Here is a 25202-nt window from a genome sequence, read left to right as displayed (position 1 = left end):
TCAACTGCTCCTTTACAACATCCACTCACCCCTTAAACCCATCCCCCTTGTTTCAGTAGCAGACAGGCAAAATGTATAGGTAGTACAGTAATGAATAAGAAGAAAATAAAATCCAATGGACTAATAATAAACATAAAAACAATATAAACAATATGAAACACATAGCAATGGCTTGTGCACAGAACCAAATTCTTGATAAATACTCATAACAATATTCACATTGTCATACAAGAACACATACTATTAACTATAAAATATATATTTTTCATATGTCTTTACTTTTTAGTACTGGTATTGGGCTAAATATTTGAAGTTTGAGATCTATTAGTTTTATGACAGCTTTCCTGTTAGAATATTTATTAGGTGGCACACTTGGGAAATTGAGTGTCATTACAACTGGCTCGGAATGAGCTGTTAAAAAGCAGTTTGCAGTCAGTGCTTGAAGCATTGGTGGAATTTTATTAAATAATTCTCAGCAATGATTTATTATTATATACCTTGGGATGTATGCCTAACTGGAAGTCACACAGTTTGAGCACACTAGCAACGTTGTTGTTGCTACAAAGAATCAGCTCTCAGGCTTTTTTGGTGCACATGTGTATTCGATCCCTCTCTAACACAAAAAACGATGCAGACTAACTAGCATCAACGTTTGCTGTATCACTCTGCTCATCTTAGTAGTGTGTGTGCAAGCAGTATGCCATCTGCGTGAGTGTCTGGCTGTTTTTAATTCTTCCTCCTTCCAGAGTCATTCCCTTTATCCAAATGGAACGCTGTTCAGCTGTGGGGAACCCGTTTTTATTGCTAACACCGCCTGTCCGCACAAGCAATCTCTTTATGTTCTGCATGTATGGGTAACCTAGGCTGGCTGGCCGTTCAGGGTTTGGGGGGAGATCTATCATCGTAACACAGGTAGGCAGTTTAATAACACTGCTGTGGGCATAGGGGAGAAGCAGGCCATTTATTTAATGTAACGCCACTGTCATTAAGGACCCTGACAGGAGAAATGACCCTCCTGACAGTTCCACCTGCTGCAACAGTAGAGAGGGAAAAGGGATATACTGCTCAATCTCAAGTTGTAACTTTGAAGGGTTACCTATTAATGAAGATGGTAATGGTACGATGCTTTATTGTGCATGTTTTACATAAAGTGTAATGCCTACTGTATACTTTTTTTAAACACATGAAGCAGTAGTTTGTAGCAATGTTGTTTGTATTATCAAGTATCATAGAGTGATGGGGATCAACACAAGACGTGTGTGTTGATGTGAATCAACACACTTTGCCCATCGCAACTTGGTCACAAAACACTGAGATGTCGCTAAATGTGGTTTTTAATTTGATACTCCTTTGAAGATGACTTGACAAAGGCACTTAGCACACACTCACTGCCAACGTATGATCAAGTATTTACTGGCAAGTAACAAAGAGCGTGGGTAAACAAAACTTCACGATAAGCCAATGTGACAAGCCTCTTGAAGTTTGCTCCGCCAGCCTCCGCACTCCTTTCATGCTTTGCCCTTTTGCTTAGCACCTACCCTGCTAACTTCGAGAGTGCCCTCTTACTGTGCTCTTTGTCAGTGTGAAGACTGTGTGTGTACACCACTTCACACTAGCCTCCTCCTCGTGTGGAAACTTTGCTGTCGCGAAGAAAAAACAATTTCTGAGTCATACATATTGGATGAGAAATGTAGCATATGAGATGGGTCCCCTAGTCAAGGGCCCGGCATTAATTAAATATCACAGCCACACTTGGGAAACTCAGTTCATGAGACATTCATCCTCCAGCCTGGGTCTAGGTGCTGACATGTTGTGGCCTTTTCAGCCCCTAACAGTCACATTGTTCCTGCATGGCTCACTTGGTACACTAACGTACTCACATTGGTCCTGCACTAACTGTATGTCGGCATCTAAAACAAGGCCTTCCAAGACGACTAAATACCATCCTCCTGCTTGTTATGGAACTGAGAATGTGTTCAAGTAGTCCTACAGTTGTATGTATTGTACCAACAAACCAAGTAATTTACTCCAAGATACCCCAATAGGCGAGTGTGTTTGCTTAACAACTGAACCCTCTTTTTATTTCTCTTTTCATGAAGAATGTCTTTTTGGATGTCGGCCCAGTAGTCTTTTTAGTCGAAAAATGTATCAAAATGAATTTGCCAAATCAAAATGGTGCCTTATGACTGCACAGTATGTAGGCTAATGCTCAAACAACGACTTTTGCCCAGCAACTTTGAACTGCTTGTTATTACATCCATTAATAAGAGAGCAGAGACTTCTCAAGACATTCTCTCACCTTTTCTTAACCTACCGGGTGGGAAAATCAACAGTTTTGCTCTCCTCTGAGATCCTTTGATGATGCCTGATGGGTTAGTGCTGGTCCTCAGAGGAGAGGGCAGAGGGGACGCTCTCCCTGCAAGGGGATAAAGCCAGTTAATGGATCACAGAGCTAATCAAGCACAGGGAGAGCCTGGGTGAAGTGGTTGAATGAGTTGACCCATTAGGCTGCTGTCCTCAGGGGGAACAAACTCACATAGTCCACTGTAGCTAGTACCAAGGCAATCAGGATGCAAGTAACAGTGGAACCTTTTCTTGAATTTTTGTTTCATCTGTTTGAGTTTAGCTTGTTTGTTTGAAGTAGTGTCTGGATGAAATATTAAAGGTGGAATCAACAGAAAGAAGGCAGTATGTTTCCTCTTGTCAGTCACAATGGTTTTCTTTTTAGTTGAGCAATGGGTAACTTATTACTTATTCACATTTCTCCAATGTGTTTCCTGACATTATCCAAACATAACCAACTAGAACAAACAAACCCCACTTGTATTTCCATTTCATCTTTAAAATCCCATTAAATGTACTAGAGGATGGACCATTACATATTCAGTGTCTTCGACTAAAATAAAGAAATGGTATGTATTTTTCACAGTTCGAAAGGTGTGTTTAGACTTCAAAAGAAAGATTTATATTCTGCTTCGTATCTCTCTTTTGCCATAAATATTGTGTCCGGGCTTGCAATGAATCAATGCCTTCAACTTTGGAATCCCCGACTGAAGACCCGAACAGGGAATAGACCATTTATAACATTTACTGCACCACTCTGGCAGAACAGGGCAGAACATTCTGTTGTGCTTAGTGCTGGTCTTGTCTGGGGCTGAGAAAGAAACAGTAGCATGTGTGCTTACCTGGCAAATGGTAGAAGAGTAGACACTAGATACTGTTTGTTTACTGCTTGAAGGTGTTGCCCCTTATTTCATCTGACAAATTAATTTGATCTCCGCTTAAATACTGTTTTGATATCACAAGGATCGTTGAAGATTCCATAGATGCAGTACAGCTTTTGTTTCAGTGACTTAACCTAACTAAATTACCATCTCTAGCAAGGAAATGTACATGACGAGTCGTGGATTCAAAATAGTTTTTCTCTGTCCACTGTACTGTATATTTACATTTCTGGCTGAGAAAATCTATTTGTTTATATATGTGTCAACAATGGTTGACAGGTTTATGAAACTTTAAATAGATTTGCTTTGAAATTAACATGATTTGTCATTAATAAGCAAATACAACTAGATGTGCACTGTACATTGTTGATACAATTGAAAATGTTGTCCAGTAGAGTCATACCGAACCATGGAATCTATAGAACATTTAGTACATTTACATTTAGTCATTTAGCAGACGCTCTTATCCAGAGCGACTTACAGTAAGTACAGGGACATTCCCCCCGAGGCAAGTAGGGTGAAGTGCCTTGCCCAAGGACACAACGTCATTTGGCACAGCCGGGAATCGAACCGGTAACCTTCAGATTACTAGCCCGACTCCCTTACCGCTCAGCCACCTGACTCCCATAGAAGCATCATTTAATTGGTTGCCATTACCCCTGACAGGAAGGACAGAGACACAGGAGACCTTTTGTTTGTGAAAAGCTCTGTACAACAATACCAATCGTACAAGGACACTGTCTCCACTGACTCCAGCTTTGAACAGATGACACTAGTTTGCATCCTTTGAAGCCTTAGTGCTGCTTCTCCTCTCTGCCTAACTTGTTTTCCGCTTGAATGAGAAGTTACCTTAGCAACTGGTGACCCAGTTTCAGAATGATTATAATCATTCAAAAACTGTGAAAATAGATGTACGCTTCTGACTGTTAAACATATGCTAGAAAATATGCCATCATCCACCCAAAGACTGACAATATTTGCATTTGGAAGGTGAATAATAATACTATAATCATGTCCTTTGACAGCATCAAAACGTGCTATCAACAGATAGAGACTAAATTGAATGTAAATAGTTTGCTATGACACCAACAGTCGGTGTGCTCTTCCTACATTTGAACCAAACATGAGTAGATTTCATGTATCTACCTTTTGTTCTGTTAAAAGGTAAAGATGATTCTGTTATGGTTATCCTACTGTAGCCATCATTGACCCGTGGGGTGGCATACGCCACTGAGCAGTGCTCCAGATCAAACTGTTTGTTGTCTTGTAGCATTGCCCCCCGAGAAGCCAGAGGTAAATAATCATTATTATGTGTGGCAGCACTAGCTGTATCTGTAGTCTAATCACCCATGAGCGATTCTGGTGGTGGTGTGATGAATTTGGACCAAGCCCTGCGACACAGGAAGCCACGAAGCAGCACAGAGAGCCTCCCCATGTTAATGAAAAGGTTAATGGAAGGTTAATAAGAGAGGGAACTGTTCAAATCCCAAAACCTTGATTCATTATGCAAATGTAGTTTTAGGAAGATAAAAAAATTACGTTGTTGTAGGGTATCCATGCTAATTAGCAGATCATCTGCGCTTGGTGGAAACACGGCTGCCTTTGATGTTTGATTTGGAAGAAATCTAATTATTTGCTTCGTTTAACGGTTGACATCAGTGGGATTGCACAATATGGGTAAACACAAACGTTGACGATAAAAAGCTGTGTTTAAAGGAAAATCTGCTTTTGTATCTGACAGAAATTTGTTTTGGTCAGTTATATTGCATAGCAATAAAACAGACCAAGTAATAAAGCAATACTAGTATTATGGAGTCAGGTGGCTGAGCGGTGAGGGTATCGGGTTAGTAATCTGAAGGTTGCCGGTTCGATCCCGGCCGTGTGCCAAATTACGTTGTGTCCTTGGGCAAGGCACTTCACCCTACTTGCCTCGGGGGGAATGTCCCTGTACTTACAGTAAGTCGCTCTGGATAAGAGCATCTGCTAAATGACTACATGTAAATGTATTATGACTAGGTTGGTTTGTGGTGGTTTGTTGTGGATTTGTACAGTATTATGCCTATCACCTGTCATCCTAGCTGTCATGGGGGTTCATAGTTTGTTACAGAGGGGTTCATAAAGGAACACATGTCGTTGCCATGGCATTATATTCACTCTCTTCTTTCTATTAGGAAGCAATTAGGTGTGGCTTACTTGGCTTTGAAGTTACACTAACTCGCTTTCCTGGCCATTTAAATAACATTGGCAGGAATATGATCAGGATTAATGTGGTTTTGATTGAAGTCAGTCAGTTGACAGATTTATATCCCTCAATGCAGTAAATCCCTTGGCACGCTATATTTGTGGACCTGCGTTTTTCATTGAAACAGAAGACTGGGTGACCTTGCCATGTTTGTGTGTGGCTTCAGATTCGTAGTAGGCTGTACATTACGCTGAGATGGCTCCAATATCTGAATAACCACTGATAGTTTGGGCTACGGCAAGTTAGAGGGAGGAAAAGGTGGTTTACATTTTCATATTATATAGTAATATATAATATATATATATATAATATATTACACATAATATTGTTAATAGTTAACTATCATCTCATGATCAGTGACCTATGCACTTTTGTAAAGCTCTCTCTTGGAAGGCGCTTTGGATAAAAGCATCTGCTAAATGAATAAATGTAAATGTATTTACAAATAAACAATCTGCTCAACTTTGCGTTGTGAACATGACGATTGTATTGCCCTCCTTGCTCTCTGCTGTCCCTGCCATATTGTGTAATATTGTGTTGATTTTTTTACCCCATGGGTTGATCGGGCCATTCGAGCACACACTTTCATTTCATAGGTCTAGTACGGCAATCTTCACCAATCAAACAAGCATACTGACAGCTTTATGGCACTTTGTCCACTTTCTAACACCCCTCAACCCCTCAACCCTCTATCTTCCTGTCTAATGATCCAGGAAACTGGAGGTAGTCTTGTTGGGTGAATGGGAACCTATCTCTGCTGATTGGTATGCTTCCTGTAGCGTGAGTGGCTGACTGCCTGACTGCCTGGCTGACTGACTGGCTGACTGCCTGGCTGACTGGCTGACTGCCTGGCTGACTGCCTGGCTGCCTGGCTGACTGCCTGGCTGACTGACTGACTGGCTGGCTGACTGGCTGACTGCCTGACTGCCTGGCTGACTGGCTGACTGGCTGAATGACTGGCTGGCTGACTGGCTGACTGCTTGGCCTACTGACTGACTCAGTCAGTAGTGTCAGTCAGGGTGTGATATGGAGTGCGCTGTGGATCATATGCGGGCCGAGGGGAAGGAATCTAGGCGATGAGCGTTCCCACTGTGCAGGACATGCGCAGCAGAGGCAGAGTTAGCTGGAGGATGCAGCGCTGAATGACTGTCTTGCTCCACTGGGCCATATTTTATGATGCTGCTACCTTTGATTAGTTTTCATTGATCCTGGACTCACAGCCAGAAGGATTGGAGCTTCCTGGATAAATAAGGTTGGCTAAGTGGAGACTGCTAAAGCTAGAGCAAAGCCACTGAGAAGGGATGAGGAATAACTAAGTTACAGTCAATTTAATGAGCAAAAATATATACTTCATATGCCTGCTTCATTTGAGGACTATTAATAAACTATTAATTTTCCTAGATGTATGTTGTGGAAGAAATTCACTAGTGGTGTTTCCTTCTCACCAGCGCCCAATAACTTCAAGGGGGAAAGGGATGGGGTGTGGATGGGGGATGGAGGGATTTGCCACAGCACCTGGAGTGTAAATGTTCTTAAAGGACTGTCAATAATAAATAGCCTTGTTCTTCAATGTGTAGAAAAAAGTTATAAATACTGTGTGTCTATTCATCTGGATGCAGAGAGAAAACCTCTCAATTTGAAACTCGCTGGGTTTAACTGAGCAGTTCATCAACAAAAGCCGGTTAGAAACATGCAAAACAATATAATTTCTCAAATGCAGAACTCATTGATCGTTTTTCGCAGAGTCTGTCTCATGTAATTGAACGGGGATGTGGTGTCTCACTCAGGGATACAGTCAATTGTGTTGTCTGCGAGTGTGAGCAGCCAGCCAGCCAAAAAGACAGCCAGCCAGCCAGACAGCCAGCCCACAGACAGCCAGACAGCCAGACAAACAGACAGCCTTCTCCTCAGGAGGTCCCAGGCGGCCGTGCTATGCAGTTCTCCCTCCGCTTGATCTCGCTACTTCTCTAGAAACAACAGCTCTGAACAAACAAGCAGCTCACTCTGAGATGCAATGCCAGAGACTCCTCTGATAAATCACTTTTAATTCCTCTTCCTAGATCATCGTTTTGTACACATTAGTGTCTGTTGATGAAGGTAGTCCACTGAGACCTGCTTTGTTTTCTTTGACATTTTTTATACCGTCGCTGATAATGAGTAGAGTTTGATTTGAATGTGCATTGTCATCTCAGTACTGTACAATAGAGAGGCATTTGTCTCAGGTTCCAGAGCTTCACAAGATCAATGCAAACAAATCCTTCAGAGTAATACGGTTATACTGTAGGGAATGGTGAAGATACATTTAAGACAATTTCAAAGATTAAACTCTCCGCCTGGATATAGTTTTAAATATAGTATTTCATAATGACCTCAAAGATGACATGTAAAGTCCATGTACTCGGGACTTCTGAACTATAATGCATTAAGATAATGATGTTCAAGAGCAGACATTAGAGTCCAGCTGTTTGGCATTTTGTTGGCTATGCCTCTTGATAAGTATTCGTGTGAGTGGTGATTGGTAAGTAAGTAGTAAGTAGTAAACATGGGTTAATCTGTGTTTGAATAGAATGGTTTCCAAAGCAACAACGTTGAATGCATTCATGTATCAAGCTGTCCCTGTTTATTTTCAATTTGTGTCCCTTGTGCTACTTCCCTTTGAGTTCTTAAAGCCATGGCCAGAGGCATTCGTCATTTACTTACTTATCATTCCAGACCAAGCATTTGGCAATTAAGGAAGAACAGTCTGAAAGAACTGAGATACACTTGTTTATCAACTTACTTTCACCTAATAGGATGTGCTGTCCTTGTGTGGGCATGTGTCAAGGCCTTTCAGATCAACTACAAGCAAACAGAGGGATGTGCAACACAGACTTGCTTTTAAATTCAACAACTTACTATAACTTTGTAATTTGTTTTCTATCTCTTCAAAGAGTAGTTTGAATGGGCAACAGTTTAAATGGACAATATTGCTTTTACTAGATGTTTTCTTTTAAAGATTAAGTGGCTTAATCTTTATGCTGCATGCATTTTGTCACCCAAAGTTTACTCCAAATTTGCTTCAGAAGTTTTTCTTTGTCCTTGTTTGTCCCATAGAGTAAATTACTATCAACTCCACAAACACATTGTCCTTTCCTAAGTGTCTGTTTGGCACGAAGCACAGACCCACTGCCATTGTAACTAGCGCAGGTTATTTTCCCGCTGCGGTTCGGTGGGGTATTGATCAAAGTTCCACCTAGACTTGTCAGGGTACAACTGCTATTGATTTCACATCAGGTGTGGACCACATCTCGAGGCCTACTGTACAGAACATCTCTCTCTTTGACCTGCTGACATCCTAATGCGGATGCCTCGTAGTCGTGTAGAAAAACGGGGGAACTCTGTAAGCACACTGCCACAAAGGATTTACTCAGATGTATGCTATATTTTTCAGGCCAGAGCCCACAAACAGAGTTATTTTACCTGTAACCATGGGGGTTGCACAGAAACTGTTAATGTGAACAAACTATCTCATAGATAATGATAGGGTGATGTTTGCAATTATCCATATTTATTACATGAAGACATTTTCTTTTCTTGCACTCTGATGTATACCGTCACAAGAGTAATCAGTGGTTGTTTGCACAGTTATCAAACTGCCAATCTTCATATTCTTTAGTGGCTTCACTTGCTAGAAATGGAGATTGAGATGGAGAGAGAGAGATAGAGGTAAACAAAGAGAAGGGAGGAGCGGGTTGCGGGGAACACAGGTCATCAACAATCCTATCCTATTCCTCTAATAGGCCCTGACACACCTCCCTGGAGGCCTGCAGTCAGACTGGTACACTCTGTACACAACTTAATGGCCACCGTCACTTCAGAATGCACATGCATCGGCCTGCTGCACAACAGCCTCAGCATGATAACACTTGATGACGTGTACAGTACGAGCCATACATGTCTGAAAAACACAGCTAGAGTATGTCATGTGACGCAGATGTGATGCAGATACGTAGCGTGGTATGACATGTGAGATAAGACAAGCTTTTCTGTCCTCTGTGGGCACTGAAAATCACAACATGGTTGAACAAAAGCTAATTAGAGATCTCAAAGCCTTGCAGTGTATTTACCAGGGTTCCATTTTCAATCTTGCCAGTTCATTAGAAGCTATAGAATAGAGGTGGATGGAGTACACTGGTGGTGGTGAAAGATCCATATCCTGAGCAGGGAACACTGTGCTGTCAGACTATCTGTGTGTGCCTTCAAATGACCGTCCTGGGGACTGCGCTGCACCCAATCAATAGACTGTTAATTTCAGGCCATGCTCGGATCCTCTGACAGCGCCTCCTGCGTGGACCACTCCATGGAGAAGATGTCGATAATCAGGACACCTCCTGCTAAGGCACAGCTACAGTATGGAACAGCTGAGGACAAATATGGAACATGGCATTTGCTGAAAGGAATTCAGTAACTGAGAGCGAATGAAGTCTGCCATGCTGCTGAAGATGCTATCATGCCCTGTGAAACTGTTCTTGATAAACTGGAAACGCTATTTTATTGATGAGCATCATTCTAATGGCCAATGTTTGTGTTTCCTCTCTCCTCAGTGTCTCCCAACGTAGTCGACGACCACCGTCGCTCCAGCCCCCAGGGAGAGGACCTCGAGACTGAGTCCAGCTCTGCTTCAAGCTCACACAGGAGGATGACAGCAACACGAGTCCTCTTGGCCCTGATCTTAACTTCTTTATTGACACTGCTGTCCTTGTAATAGAGGCAGACAACTTGTGGGATCCTCTCAAGACAATTTTTTCTCCATATAGTTCCCAGAATGAAAGGTCAGAGTGATGCATTTGACAGAGCAAAGTGATGAACGTTGGACTCTTATGGAGTGGAGGACGAGTGCAACACAAGACTGGAAACAGAAATCAAAGAAATCAAAGAAACCTGTATAAACTTGTATGCAATGTGTCTGTATAACAGAGCTTATACATTGACTCTAATATAGAGGAGAGACGATAACTGTCAAATACTGGTTAATTTCTACATGACATTTTTAAGCTAACAACTTTATACTGAACTATTTAAAAAAAAGCTAATGTCACTGCCACAAATTACATCCGTCACATTGTCTCAAAGTTAATGAAAATGTACCTTTTTATGATGTACAAAAGTAAAAAATAATAGTTTTATTGGATTTCATTTATTAATATATTGCATTCTTTGACATATAAATATAGTACAGTAAAATGTGCATCCTGTTTATTACAGGATTGGAACGCTTTCTTTGTCTCCCTAATATTATTTGGGGTACCATGTATCTCATTTTACTCTTATCACCCCCATTACCTTTTAAATACAGCTTTTGAAAGTATTTTTAACAAATCCATGTTCTTATATGCTTTTGTACAAAAATGAAATCTCAATTATTCCCCTTTCTGTTCAGTTATTCTTTTCTGTTCATACTGTAAGCAGAGTGCAGCTGCTTGACATGGCACTGGTATAGCCCCTCCCACACGTATCACTAACGTCACTCACCTGCCTGGAGTTCTTTTAATTGAGACATCTTAACATGGGGGATTTAAGAAAGGGAAAAGGAGGAAGGGAATGAGGGGGTGTAAGTTCGTTTTTTTTCCTCACATGCCTCCATCCTTCCCTCCCTCTTCTCGCTTCCTCAGAGACAGATTAGTTTCCCCAGGAGTCGATTATCGTCTTTCACACTCAATCCTCCTCTTTTTTTCTTCTCATGTCCGGATGCAAAGCTATCTTTTGTGGAGTTACAGATGTGGCAGAACTCATTTCTTGCCTACCTGTTTCAGGTTCCCTTCAGACCAGTGTAGGCTTGAATCTCTCAATTAAAATTCAATCTGAAGTATCAGTTCCTTCATCATTTTGATAATCTGACCCTACCGCATATGTGTTTCTTCTTAAGAGAACAACAGACAATAATATAAATGTCTTCGACCCAGACCATCAAGAATTGACAGATCAAACCTCTTCTTTGAAATGAGAGAATACATTGTATTCAAGTCTTTCAGGTTTGGTTTGATTATGAATAACATTAATGGACAGTTGTTTTGATAAATTAAACTCATCATGTAAATAGACATGGCTTCCCTGCATGAATGTCCACTCACAATGCAAATGTCTTATTCTCAAGCAAAAACATTGTTCATTTTTACCTAAAGTGGATCTTGGGATAGTCTAAACCATGACGTTGGTGCTCTTTTTAGCTCTGAATACTTTGAGGGCTCCAGGGATCTCCTGTGGAGATGAATACTGCTGAGTGCTATCAAGAAGCACTGGTTTGCATACATGAATTAATTACATGGTCTTACAATACTCTGGATTCATCTTCCCTTTCGATCATGTCCATGACTGTAGCACAGGCTAATGTGTGTCGAACTGTGTCTGTCTGATTCACTGCACAAAAATACAATCATGAGTTCAATGTAGTGAAATAGTGACGTGTTTTGGAAAATAGGGCAGCAAGCTTGAAAAGCTACCCTTCCCCTTTCTCACTCTGGCACAGTCACCATTTCTTTTTTATGATTCTTCAAGTGTTACTCTTGTAGAGTTACTCTTTTAGAGTTACAACAAAATAGATCTTTGCAAACCAAGGTTTGACTGTGACACTTGAACTCTAGTCGTCTGCATAGAGACATGATAAAAGATGCAGCCAACAATGCTTTGGAGGGCATTCAAAGTGACAAAAGAGACCTTAAATCTGTTTGCCCTAAAGCCTAAAGCAAGAGGTTCCTTGGCCCTGTAGCTGGTGTTGAGCCAGACTGGATGCTGTCCAGGAGAGCAAGGTTAAGTACCTGGCATTTATTAATGACAGCGCTAGGACTTATCCACCCATCGTTCAGTAGAGAAGCTATTATATTTTTCAATGATGGCGTTCCCAATTGAATCGCCCCTATATTCATTTCAGAGATGTTGATTTGTCCTTTTTTGTCCCACACCCCCAAACTGAGCTGATTGCTTTAATTTACCCAGTTCTGCTTCCAGTGACAAGGCAAAGGCAACAGCACAGGGCTCTTAATACACAGACACCAACTGAGTCTTTGCATCTGCTCTTCTACACCTGAGTTTATACTGTATCTAAGCTTTACCCTGCATCACAGCCATGCTTCCCCATCCTCTTTTTCAAAGTGAAGGATATACTTTAATCCCCCCCCCCCTCTTCAGCTCCTCTAGAGACATGTGAGAAAGAAGGGTTTCAGAGTTGGAATTGTGCGTTCTCCTCGCTTCACTGGAAGCGAAATGGGAGCTAGAATTCCATAGAAGTCTCCCGTACCGCCAGCCTTCCGTGTGAAACATCTGATGCTTGCGTTCTCTGCCTGTGAGACGTTGCCATGGTTTCCAGATGAAGTGGCTTTGTCAAATCTAGACAGACACGTTTGAAACCTCAGGAGATGGCTGCTATGGTACTGTATAGCCTGAGTGTTGAACTTAAAACCCCATAACACACAAGATTGGCTGGTTCTTGGGGCAACATAATAATGGTACAATACTGTTTTGGAGGCGAATGAATGAATACTGTTTGAACACTGTTCGTTCATGCACTATATCTCTTGTTTTGAGTGAGCCTTCAGAGGATTGAACTGAACTCAATGTATTGCTTTCTACCCTATCAAATCCCAATGCAAAGGGTCCACGGTCAACAAGAGGAGAGAATTGTTCTCATAAGCATGGCTATGTCTCTGTGTGGGTGTATGTACTGTATGTTCAAAATTTAACAGATTATCTGTATCTTGGATATGATGGTTTCACGAACTTGGACTCTCAGTTGGATTTCTTTTAACAGATCTATTTCATTTTCTGGGTAAGAGGGCACACAAAGCTCTGTTTTCAGATTTCTGTGTCACTCATTTGATTTTTATTGAGACTATCTGAAGAGTGGGAGAAATAAGTTACTGTGGGAGCAAAGCTACTTGTGTAGCATTGGCTGCTGTTAGCTATTATTTAACCCCGATTGAGTCAAATTAAAATAAAATACCACCACATCCTAATTGTTCTGTCACCGTAGCACTCAAAGTCAAGTGATGGGTCACAGTCAGGATAAACCTGACTCCTTCTCCTCTCACCGAGGGAGCATGCTAATTTGGAATCTCTCAGTATTCCGCTGCAGCCCTCAGGGGGAATTCTGCACTGCGCTATTCTTGTCTTTAGAAAGATCAGGAAGGGTAATCTCCCTTCCATCCAGGACAGATGTAACTGTGTCTTTTATTCTTAGAGAAAGATAAAGAGAGAAACCTTATTATTGGAAGCAGGGCGAGGATACGTTTTCAGAGAGGTTTTAAAAGGAAAGCCATGACTTTGTGCTTTAGGTAAGACAATTAGTCTCTAATAAATATCATGGGCTAATCACTTTGTTTTTACGTTGTTGTACCTGGGCCAAAAAAAAGAAGGTCAAATTAATGTAGAACTTCTCCCAAAGGGACACGTAATACTTGAAATTCAATTATTAACTTATTTACGTCTTTCATTAGACACTATAGGGTTTTTAAACCCATTTAATTTACAAACTCTTATGGGAGTGGAAATTGAAAACTGAGATTTAATTTTGTATCAAGTCCTTATTTTCAAGGGATTTTCTCTGTCTCCAATGCCCTCACGCTATTAGTTGTGAGCCATAAAGCAATTACAATTAGGCTTGAAATGAGAACTCTCTATGCAACATCCTGTGACCTTAATTTTAATATTATCCTATATTCAATGTTAAAACTGTTTGAAGAACAATGAAGGACATTTAAGAATATGGTCCAGCATATACAATTGTTGCACTTTACCCCCCCCCCCCCCCGTGAGATTGGACCTTTACATTTTACTTCATCCATTATTGAAACACATAAATAATTGTAAAGAAAAAAAATGATTTGTTATGAATAATTCCAGTTAAGCTATGAGGCTGTTTCGTGTTATGTCCCCATTGAAGTTGTCATTTCAAAATTATACAATTGATGCACGTGTGTGTGCAGGCACTGCAGATCCAACTCCTATGAAAAATATATCCGTTCTATAAGGTATTCTTTCAACAGTGTAACACTTTTCAACAGGACATAAGATCTGTACAGTAGGGCATCTTGAGGCTGCAGTGTACACTGTATTCAAAACATGGTTCTTTTATTGGGTGTGCTCAAGCCTTCGGCGAGAGCACAACCTTTGTTCTCTCACATATATATTTATTATTGTTTATTTTCGCCCCCCTAAAACTCAGTCAATATTTGGCCTACATAGACAATCTAGGTGTCAAAAGTTTCGTCTTGGTAGCGATTGAGTTGCTTCTATTGGGATTTACGTTCCGTTGCATGGTTTAGGCTCAAGTTAAGTTTTTGTGGCGAAAAGTGAAGCTAACGGTGGCTAATTTGCTAGCCACAGTCACTGACGTTACTAACGTCACTACGTCACTAACGTCACGAAAACACGCGTGACTACCTGTAGCAGAACATTCGTTTCATCTGTTAACTTGGGGGATAGCTAGGCTAACTATAGCTTTACTGCAAGGCAGCTGCAGAAACGCCACAGGTAAAGAGGCCAGGGTGATAACTATTTACTCATTTTACTTTGTGATGTGAAACACAATTATGAAATGTAATGTACAATATTAGCTGATATTATTAAGGAAGTAGGCCCACATCTACTTTCGGAAACGGTAGTCTACTATTTCACTGAAGCATTAGCATCATGACATTAGCCTCTGTTGCCCGGGCAACACATACTACAGTGGTCTATGATGCATCTGTTTTCAATCGTTAAAATAAACATTCCTCACAAATACATTTTCGTTGTAGGATTTATTATGACATTACATTACAAGTAAACGATTTGTTGGTGACATTATCATTACCTGTGGTTTCAAACCAGTGTTGCTCACTGCAATGCTGTAGCCTACGCGAGACACACTACAAAACATACACAGCTGTTTAGGAAATCAAACGGCGACAGAACATGTTCGGCACTCCCCTTACTTAAATCAAGTCTTTCAATAGGTGAAACTATCTGCCTACTAACCTGAACTTCATTGCCACAGCCTAAACTTTGTCAATCTGTTCAAGAAAATAATTAATACAAATTAATAATTAATTTCAGCCTAAACCGTACAACGGAACGTTAAATCGAATTCAACCAACGCAATCGCTACCAAGACGAACACAGCAGTAGTCTAGTACTGTACTGTAGTAGAATTTACCGGGGCAGCTTCTCCACACAGGGCTATATCGCATTTTGCGTTGTTACTGACAATGATCGCTACCAGTGAGCTTTTTTATGAATGAGCGATTTTCCACTAAATAAATGTCAAGCTTATTTACGTTTTTGGGGGCATATTTTCAGTTAGCAGATGGTACTGTTTGAATCGCGATTCCATCTTCTACTGCCGGTAACGTCGTAGAATAATCTTCAAAGGGGGTTCTTTATTCATGAATGAATGCAATATGAGTAGGCTACATGCCTGCAATATCACGAGAAGGGAAAACTTAAAAGGACGTTTAAGTCATAGAGATTAGGTCAATTTTTACATTGGTCTGCCAAATGTATTCGTTGATTCAGCTATGAGGCTGCCTCTTGCAGGGGAAATAAGAAGACATCATATTTCATTCTACACTTCACTCGTATTTTGAGTTGTAAATAATCAATCAGAAAACAAAAGAATACGCTCACACGTCGAATTGATAGGCTCCCAATTTGATAGGAGCTCTGAAAAAGAGCAGTTCTGAGCATCAAAAAAAGATGCTTTTAAATCTATGTAATCTTTAGCCTATAAATTATAAGTGGGCCCTATGCATTTTTATATAAAATATACCAAATATCAGTTGTAAAAATGTAATTAAAAAACGGACCCCTGTGCAACTGACGCAAGCAAGCAAGCACACCCTACAATTTCCCCAGAAATTGTACCCTCTCTAGTTACTGTATGTGTTCACTGGACCTTTTTACTGCACACTACAAAAGCTGTTTATGCATACAGTACACATTTCTGTTAAGGGCAGAGAGGGTGCTGAAAGATAAAAGGAAAACTCATCTAAAAGTTCTGCTTAGCATGTAATTACTTAAGCAAGTTTAGGCCAACTCTAAAAAAAGACTATAAAAAAGTTATATTAGAGAATGAACCAAATTGAAATAGGACTTTCAAATACCACTGTAAGGTTTTAGAATAAGATAGAAGTTGTGGGAATTATTTAACAATGCATTCTAGAGATGCTGGAATTAATAATTAATACTAATAATTAATATTTCTGGTAGAAAATGCCTATGTATTATTATTGGAGCATTGGAGCTGCGGGTTCATGCATACTCTTGCTGACTGGCCTCAAGTCATCATTAAGTCTCCTATCACCTTTTTTTATTGCAGTAAAACAATCACCTGCATCCAACTTGATAATTAATATGTATAATATCAGGGGGTCAGATGGCTGAGCGGTTAGGGAGTTGGGCTATTAATCAGAAGGTTGTTGGTTAGATTCCCGGCCGTGTCAAATGATGTTGTGTCCTTGGGCAAGGCACTTCACCCTACTTGCCTCGGGGGGAATGTCCCTGTACTTACTGTAAGTCGCTCTGGATAAGAGCGTCTGCTAAATGACTAAATGTAAATGTAATAATATTCTCACCCATAACTTAGTACCAAAAGAAGAACCAACTTTTGGCGCTCAAAATAAGTATAATTGAAACTTTTCGGATACTTTTTTGTTGTACTGTATATTTCTGAGACCTGTATACAATGGGGTTATCAACTGGACTGGCAATTTCTATCAACCCCTGTTTGGCTTAGACAGATTAATTCACCAGTAGTCAGCTATTTTTCTAATAAAATGTTTATTTGCACCCTTCATTTTTTTTGTATAGAACAACGAGTAACAAAACCCAAATATGCAATCCATTTTAGTCCTTAAAAAAATGGTAAGGCATGTCTGCTTGTACGATCATCAATTTCATCCTGATCAGCTGATAACAGTGCACTCTGGCAATTCCTTCATGTGCTCCTCACTTAGTTTAAAATGTTGTGCCAAATCAGAATGCACATGACATGGCTTTCTTCTTAACAAGACTGAACATTTCTTTGTGGAACAAACAGTATAATAAAAGTGCAGCAAAAGATCTGGAAATTAAAAGGAAAAAATGACTTTGCATGACACATTTCTTTAAGAACCATTTGTTGAAGCAAAGTCATAATATCGGGCCTCCAATGGATTTCAATCTTATGAATCTATTAATTTTTGCAAAGCCATACAGTACATTCAGACAAAAATAAAAAGCAAAAAAATGAAAACAGCCATAGAGCAAGTTTCAAAAGTGACAATTCAGATGGAAATGTCTCTGACCTCAACAGGGAAAGGGAGGAAAGGCAGAGGTTGTTGAGGGTTAAGAAAAAAACCTGGTTCTCCAACTAAGAGGACCTTTGTGATATTTGTGGTGATAAAGCTCTTTAGGGACACAAGACCCACCACTCAAGATAAGACTTCTTTTTTTAATTCAGTTTCTGTTTTGTCATTTGAAGAAGAGAAGCCACCTCCTCTACCGTCCCCCTTCAGAAATTCACGAAATTCAAGACCCTCTTCTTCACAGTGACTGCTCTCACAGTTCGGTGGAAAGGCTCTCAGGGGCGCATTCAACCTTTTCTGCAGCGGATTTCCCTGCCTCCTGAGTTTCTGATTTCTAAAGACGCCACAGTAGTCTGTGAGTCGAGCTGAAGGGGAAGGAGTGCCCAGGCATGAGAACACTGTCATCTGAAAGCATCCAGAAATCTCTCTTGTCTTTCTATTGAAGCCAACATCACCAATTGTCACTTACTGCCCACACTCTGAATAGCCTAGAACTCCTTTAGAATAACCTGGTAATGTCTTTTAGGATTGTTTTCAGAATGATTATTCAGTTGAGATACAGCTTTTGACCATAGTTTTAGAGTCAGACATGAAATAATTATGGCCACAAATGAAATTGTGTTTTCATTAAGGCTTAATGATTAACCCTAACCCTAATCCTCTCAATCAATACTAAAACTTAGCCAAAAGTGCAACTGATACATTCTAGTTGCCCTTTGGCAAATGAAGGTGAGGCAAGGTAAGCGAGATCCTTACCAAAAATAGGTTTATGGCAAACTGGTTGCAGCACATTTGCAGAATATCATATGCAAATAAGTTGTGTAGTGAACTTCAGGTGCTTAAATCTAGTCAAACTATTCTGGTGAATATCTGGTAAAAACTTGTGGGAAGTGTAAATTAGTAAAAAGTGACTTTGACCACTACAATGCTGGTGAACGCCAGCAAAGTTGTGGCAGTGACATATTTCTTTGCCTCAAAAGCTCCACATACAGTCATTTCCAGCAAATTTGTCACATTTGTCATTTTTGAAAGGGCATTCTCAATGATTTGTAAACTTCGCAAGAGATTTTCTTGAGGATATATGCTGCTTACACTCGGCAGTTCCATCTAGCATAGTTAGAGACACATTTTGTGTATTCTTTTGTACAAATCAAGCAAGGTATATTAGCTAATTCTGCAGTACTGTAGGCCTTATGTACCTGTAAAACAAAGAGTTAAGTGTAAAAAAGAATGCTTGAAGGCTAAAAGGTTAACAAATGCCCCATGTGAACATATATACCGAACTTAAAATTAATTATTATTATAAAATTATTAGCTAAAATATACAAGTCAAGCTTATGATAAAAAAAATGAACGTAATAAAAATGTAATGTATTCTTGCTTTTTACACTCTTGGTTTTTACCTACTGCAATTTATGATCAATCTTTCCAACTCCAATTAGACTAAGACCATAAAAACAACATTGCACAGGATTGTACTGTTCTCTCAAATATGAGCTGAGAGATGATCGCTGAGATGCATATGTCAAACACTGTGTAAATTGTCTGCAATTATAAAACCACGCCTTAATTGTGATAAATATTTGTTCACCTTTATAATCATACATGAACATGTTTGACCAAAAACACTCACACTTGAAAGGAACAAAAAGGTAGCCATTAGCAAAATTATATAATACCATACAACACCTCTCGTGAAATAGATAATTGGTTACAGGTACAAAACATTTACATGTAAATGATCTGGAAATATAAATAGATTCTCTTCTCTCTATGGGATTGATGTTGCCTGCCGTTTTTAAACAACTGGAACTAACTAAAAATCTGTGCAAAATTAGTTCTTTTAGTAAGACATTGGTACTTCATTAGTGTATCAGATGTGCAATTAGAGAGAGTCTGTGAGAAAAATACTGCTTCCTAATGCCAAAAACAACATAACTGTAGCCCTGCACCAGACTGCTTGCACCATAATCCAGGTACTGAAAAGCTTGCAGGCAAACAACAGCTGAAATAAGCTATCTCTTAGTTCTCACTTATGACCTTGCCATGCATGCTCACAGTGAAACATAATCTTTTTGTCCTGTGGGAGGATTTTGGAAACAAAATGATTCTTAGAATGTTTACTTTTAGGAGTTTCATAACCTTGCCTGGGGTTAAAAGGAAATGTTTATGTATTCACTTATTAGTAAATCTGTTAAAACACCTTCAACGTGCTCCACGTTCTCAAAAGGGAAAAGCATGGTTCAGAAGAGTTCTGGAAAGGAGGAGAAAGCCTATTCGATTTTTTTTTTCTGAGAGAAGTGAAAGCTTGCTTTAGTGACGGCACCAAGCATTCTTTGGGGGACAAGCAAGGATGCAGCACTGCGCTCCCTCTCGATTCCACCGCCTCAGTTCTCGTTGGGTCTTCCAAATGTTCTACAGTAATAGTCCTGTCCGGTTAGGAAACTCTCACAACAGGAGAACTTAATGTCCTACGTGTTTAGGAGACAGCAGGTCCCTGATGGCCACATGCAGGTACAGTATTATCTCCATTGCCTGTGCCATGCCAGAAGTGTGAGGGCGAGGGAAGCTGCTAGAAGCAGCGGGGACGGTCCGTGGCTCTGTCCTCTGCCCGCTGCTGCGGCTCGTTCATCACTCCTGTCTGCCCCCACCACGGGCGCCTCCGTGCCCACGAAGACAAACTCTGTTGTGCAGCCGTCCGTGCACCCGCTCCCACTGCCCGAACCACTGCCCTCGTCACCTGCAGAGACACAGACAGATGCCACCGTGGCGATGACTGGTGATGCAAAACACACACACACGCTTAGACGTGGGACGCCTTGACACCATCGCTCTCTCACACGCAGTCATGATGTTGAGGTGACCTCCAAGCATCGCAAACCTTTCTCCACTCACACATCTCTCGTGACAGCATGAGTGTAGTTCAGGTCAGGACTAAACTCATTTTCAGTGGACGTCACGCATGATCAACAGGGGGTCTTCAGAACCACACTGAACATCAGCCACAGTCAGTACAGCTGTCTGGCTCCTGTCATCCTCCATGAGGCCACTCCGTGTTTTCATAGCTACAGTGTTGCTATTCGGTCTCCTAATGATGTCGTTCTTGCTCTGCTGTACACGGCGGGGTCCTTCGTGACAGGAGGAGGCTGGGTTGCCAAGGGTTTCGGGGTGACAGCTAAGATCTTATTTCTCTGACAGAAGAGCGGAACAGAGTGGCGGTGGCGATGGAACTGTGGGTCTAGACAGTGTGTGACACCGCCAGAGTGTCTGCCGGTCGCCAACATGTTCCATAATGGAACTGTTTAGTAGACTGTGTTAGCTCTAGCTCAGGATAGGCTGAGGATAGGCCGCTTCCAATCCAACAGGGAATGGTAGATCACTGATCACTAACCGGCTCCAAATGTGAGAATTTAAGATTAGGAGGTTGGAGAGATTTAGGGAATGATTCCAAACCCATAGGCATTCATGCTAAACAATTTTGGCCTCATTCCAAACCCATTGGCAAATGCCACCGTGGAGAGGGATAAACATGAAACATAATATGTGAAGACTTCACATATGATGTGAAAGACTTACTGGAGTCCTGAAAGTAGATGTCGAAGCCGTTGTAGGCATTCTTGAGCTTGTTGGTCATCACTCGGAGGGCCATGATCTGCTGACGGATGAGCGTGTCTGGGCGGGTGATGTCCACCTCCACCTCTGGATTGTTCAGCTGGTTGGTCAGGCCCTCCTTCACCACCTCAGGAAAGTACCTGAAGAGGAGTAGATACCACCATTATTCATGAAAACCAGGACCATTACTTCACCCTCTAGATACAAACATCAATGTGCAAACAGACAACAGGTGTTTGAGGAAACCAGTCAGCTTGACAAAAGCCATCATAAAGAGTTCATCTTCGCTGTGTAGAGGTGGCAGCAGTTACTGCGTTAGGTGATTTGTAGGACATGCCATGTGGAGAGTTAGAAACCACTCAGAGCTGCTCTGAGTGGCCATAAAACAGTACTGTATAATCAAACCAGACAAGCCTATTAAATCTGGTCCCCAGGTCCCCATTGCATGTGAGCTAGCAACGTCCATCAGTCTATGATACTACTGAGATCCACTAAATCCATGAGGTCCATCAGAGATGCACCTCAAGGTAGCAGCAGCCACTGTCGTTTCGGGTGCCTGACACTAATTGGTTGCGGTGTATTTTTTGGTGTTTATCTTTTTTATTTGGATTGTAAAATTTCCGTGTCTGCCAGCAGGCTTGCAGCGCAGCATGCATTGCATTCGAAAGGTTCCCCTTGATAATACTTAATGTGGAATATAGGTTGACGATGCTTGACATTTCTAAACACCACGGGGAAATCAGTTGCCATCCCACTCCGCCCACAGTCTGCACTCACTCCCATCAATGTTTTATTACTAGTCAAGTCAACTTACCTAGCTAATTTACTCATTTAGGTTGGTGGTGTGGAGAGGAGTTGGCACAAACAGGGAAATGAACAGATCTTTTTATTGCACCATCTGGTGATAATGTGACTCGGGGAGGGCCAGAGCGATGGGGTGAGGTGGTGTGGTGGCAGGCTCTCTAGCACAGTGGTAGAGACAGGAGGCAGATGGCCAGAGGTTGTGGGATACCATGCTGTGGTTACGAGAAGGGACTGATGCTGGCTTCGTGTTATGCTCTGGTCACAGCACACAGGAACCACCTCAGCTCAATAGTCTATGCGGATTCTGTTCATCAGGACTTTTGTTTCTGGGTTTTTTTCACAGCACCACAAGCTGAATATACACACTGAACAGCCTATGATTTGCTAAAACTAACCACAACCCTGAGAGTATCATGAGCTTTTGGCTTCCTGAAATCAAGCAATTCTACTGTGACACAAACCAAAGAATTATATGCATTATATTATATGACATTCATTATGCTAGACTGCATCCTTATGCCAAGCCAAATACTGCACATTTCGGTAGACACTGAAGTATTGAATAGTACCTGGCCTTGGCATGACTGTTCCAGCACTGGTCCTCGTCTGACTCTGTCACCTTGTCCTTCTTACAAATGTCATCTGGCAAGTTGGACCAGAACTTCTTTGACTTCTCCAGCTTCTCTTTGATGTCAATGACCTGCATCAGAAGCCCGAGGGGAAGAAAGACAGATATATGCACTAGTCTATGAATTAGGTCGCAGGATGTCATCTGTTTACATTACTGTGTAAGGTGTCTACAACCTGTGTGACACAATCGACACAATTTTAAAAGGTCAAGGTCTTTCCAGATGTTTGGACAAATTACAGTTGATCTGACCCGCCCAATGTAGGTATTTAGACCTTGTTATGGACTTGAGGACCTTGAATATTCCACAATGTAGCCAATAAACAGAGTCCCCTGTGATATCACCCAGTTGTAGAGTAAGATGTGTCCGTTTAGGATCATGACACATGATAACCGATAGCAAAAATAGGAAGATTTACAGCACATCTTGGTCCCAGCTATTTGATTCCCGGACTTCCAACTGATATGCAACACCGGGTGATACCATGGACCAACAAACTGATGGTTATCAGCACAGGCCCATGAGATGACTGTCATGATATGACACTGAGGGGATGAGATACACGACTATAGCGGGACTGTGGTTTCCCTGCTTCAGTCGAGACGGCCGAAGACACTGTTAGGATTGCGAGGATGATCCCAACCGCAACACAGAAACATACGAACCTCTGAAGCACCCGTGTAAAGTATTGAAGTAGTGAACGATCGATGAGATGTAAGTGGACGACACAAAAGATAACGCACACCCTTTCGTCACAGGGCTCGTCTCAAAAGCTGAGGTTGAAGAGTAAGCCAGAGGAGCTGCTGTTTTTTTAAAGGACATGAAAGACTTGGTGCCTACAAGACACCATAGTGGGAGAACTGTGGCCTGATGTTTGATGTGCTAATCGGGTTAGAGAGACAAAAAGCTGCCTAATAACTTTCTAGCTGAACAACCCTCCAGCCAACAGTGTGCCTTGATATACCCACGCTTTCAACACACTGACCCCTCAGTCCGAGAGACACCCTTGATCTCAACACCTGTTAGCCATCCTCTATGGAAGTCAGGGCTGAATTTCCCGTGTCCAAAAACGGGTTATGATTTTTCAGCATTTTGAACACATACTGTATACATGTAATATGTACTGTACACTTCTGGAAACGTAAAGTTATCTTTAATAGATGATATCATTTTTACTTGGGAGACCACTAGATGCTGCTGCACCTCAGAGAGAGAGAGAGAGAGAGAGAGAGAGAGAGAGAGAGAGAGAGAGAGAGAGAGAGAGAGAGAGAGAGAGAGAGAGAGAGAGAGAGAGAGAGAGAGAGAGAGAGTGACCGGGATCTGACAACATAAAACAAAAATATGCACGCTTTATTCAAATGTCAATCAAAATTCATACCCATGAAAGGATAATGCATTGTGAGCTTACTAGGGATAGAACAGGAGCACTTGAGGTGCAGCCAGGAGAACTGCAGTGGAGTTAAGAGTTCATTACCAACATAGCTCAGTCCCCCATTTCAGTACTACAATAGCTGGCAGTGACGCACACACATTCACACACACGCCACACTGGGTAAGGGGGATTACTAAGACCGAGGCCCCCGTCGACACTGCCTATGAATCTGTATGAGTGTGTGTATGTGCGCGTGTCTGTGTGTGCCCTAGGCAGGGAATGGCAGACAGTGGTGTGAATAGTCATTACCTCCACAGTGCTGGAGGTGCATTAGATGGAGCTAGTCCTCCAGGGCCCCTGTGTTTCTCAGTGGGTAACCCTTGTGGGTGCTGTCGTATACTGCTGCTCAGGGCCAAGCCTTCCTCAGGGGAATCATGAGAGGTAAGCGCATTACACAGATTTGCGGACTGAATTTTTCATAAGCAGTGGGCACTTTCTAGTCACAGTAGGAGTATGGTGTGTCGTGTTTCATTGTCATGAACTGGCAGATCTGTCTGAAATGGTTGTTAACTGTTAACAGCCATGTTGCTATAATTGATACTACTTTTTCAATTCTTCTCTCTTGAAAACAATCATGACTAATCAACACACCCGTCAGCACACACACCCACACACACCCACATCCCCCCCCCCACACCCCCACCCTCCCCACACACACGCACACGCACACCCACACACACCCCCCCACACACACACGCACACACACACACACACACACACACACACACACACACACACACACACACACACACACACACACACAGACACTGATACAGTGTGTGAAATATGTATGGCCGCCAATATCTATCCTACTATCCGGACATACAGACCAATTCATCAGTTGCTATTCTGTGGGATTGAGAAACCTGAACAGTATAATCCTTATGGTATAGCTTTGGTTAGACCCTTGAGATGTAATCAGCTCTTAGTGAGCTGAGAGCCAGGTCCCCTGGATGGGAGTTA

The 25202-nt window shown here is 41.5% G+C and overlaps 2 protein-coding genes across 3 annotated transcripts in view; one reads left to right on the top strand and one right to left on the bottom strand.

Annotated features, from left to right (window-relative positions):
• gpc5a (glypican 5a) overlaps positions 1–10865 on the top strand; it is a 70559-nt gene extending 59694 nt beyond the window's left edge. The window contains exon 9 of the mRNA XM_062447262.1: positions 10050–10865. Coding sequence (XP_062303246.1) covers positions 10050–10210 — 161 coding nt within the window. The 3' untranslated portion in view covers positions 10211–10865. The remainder of the gene's footprint in view (positions 1–10049) is intronic.
• Positions 10866–17213: 6348 nt separating this feature from the next.
• gpc6a (glypican 6a) overlaps positions 17214–25202 on the bottom strand; it is a 76624-nt gene continuing 68635 nt past the window's right edge. The window contains exons 8-10 of one of the 2 annotated variants that reach the window (XM_062447050.1): positions 22748–22878; positions 21339–21514; positions 17214–20502 (exon numbers count right to left, since the gene is read on the bottom strand). In XM_062447050.1, coding sequence (XP_062303034.1) covers positions 20285–20502; positions 21339–21514; positions 22748–22878 — 525 coding nt within the window. In that variant the 3' untranslated portion in view covers positions 17214–20284. The remainder of the gene's footprint in view (positions 20503–21338; positions 21515–22747; positions 22879–25202) is intronic. The other variant, XM_062447051.1, reaches the window with a different exon arrangement.

The sequence above is a fragment of the Osmerus eperlanus genome, chromosome 21 (genome assembly GCF_963692335.1).
Source record: "Osmerus eperlanus chromosome 21, fOsmEpe2.1, whole genome shotgun sequence".
NCBI lineage: Eukaryota > Metazoa > Chordata > Actinopteri > Osmeriformes > Osmeridae > Osmerus > Osmerus eperlanus.
Note: the sequence above shows the minus strand (reverse complement) of the source record. Positions and strands in the feature narration are given on the sequence as shown.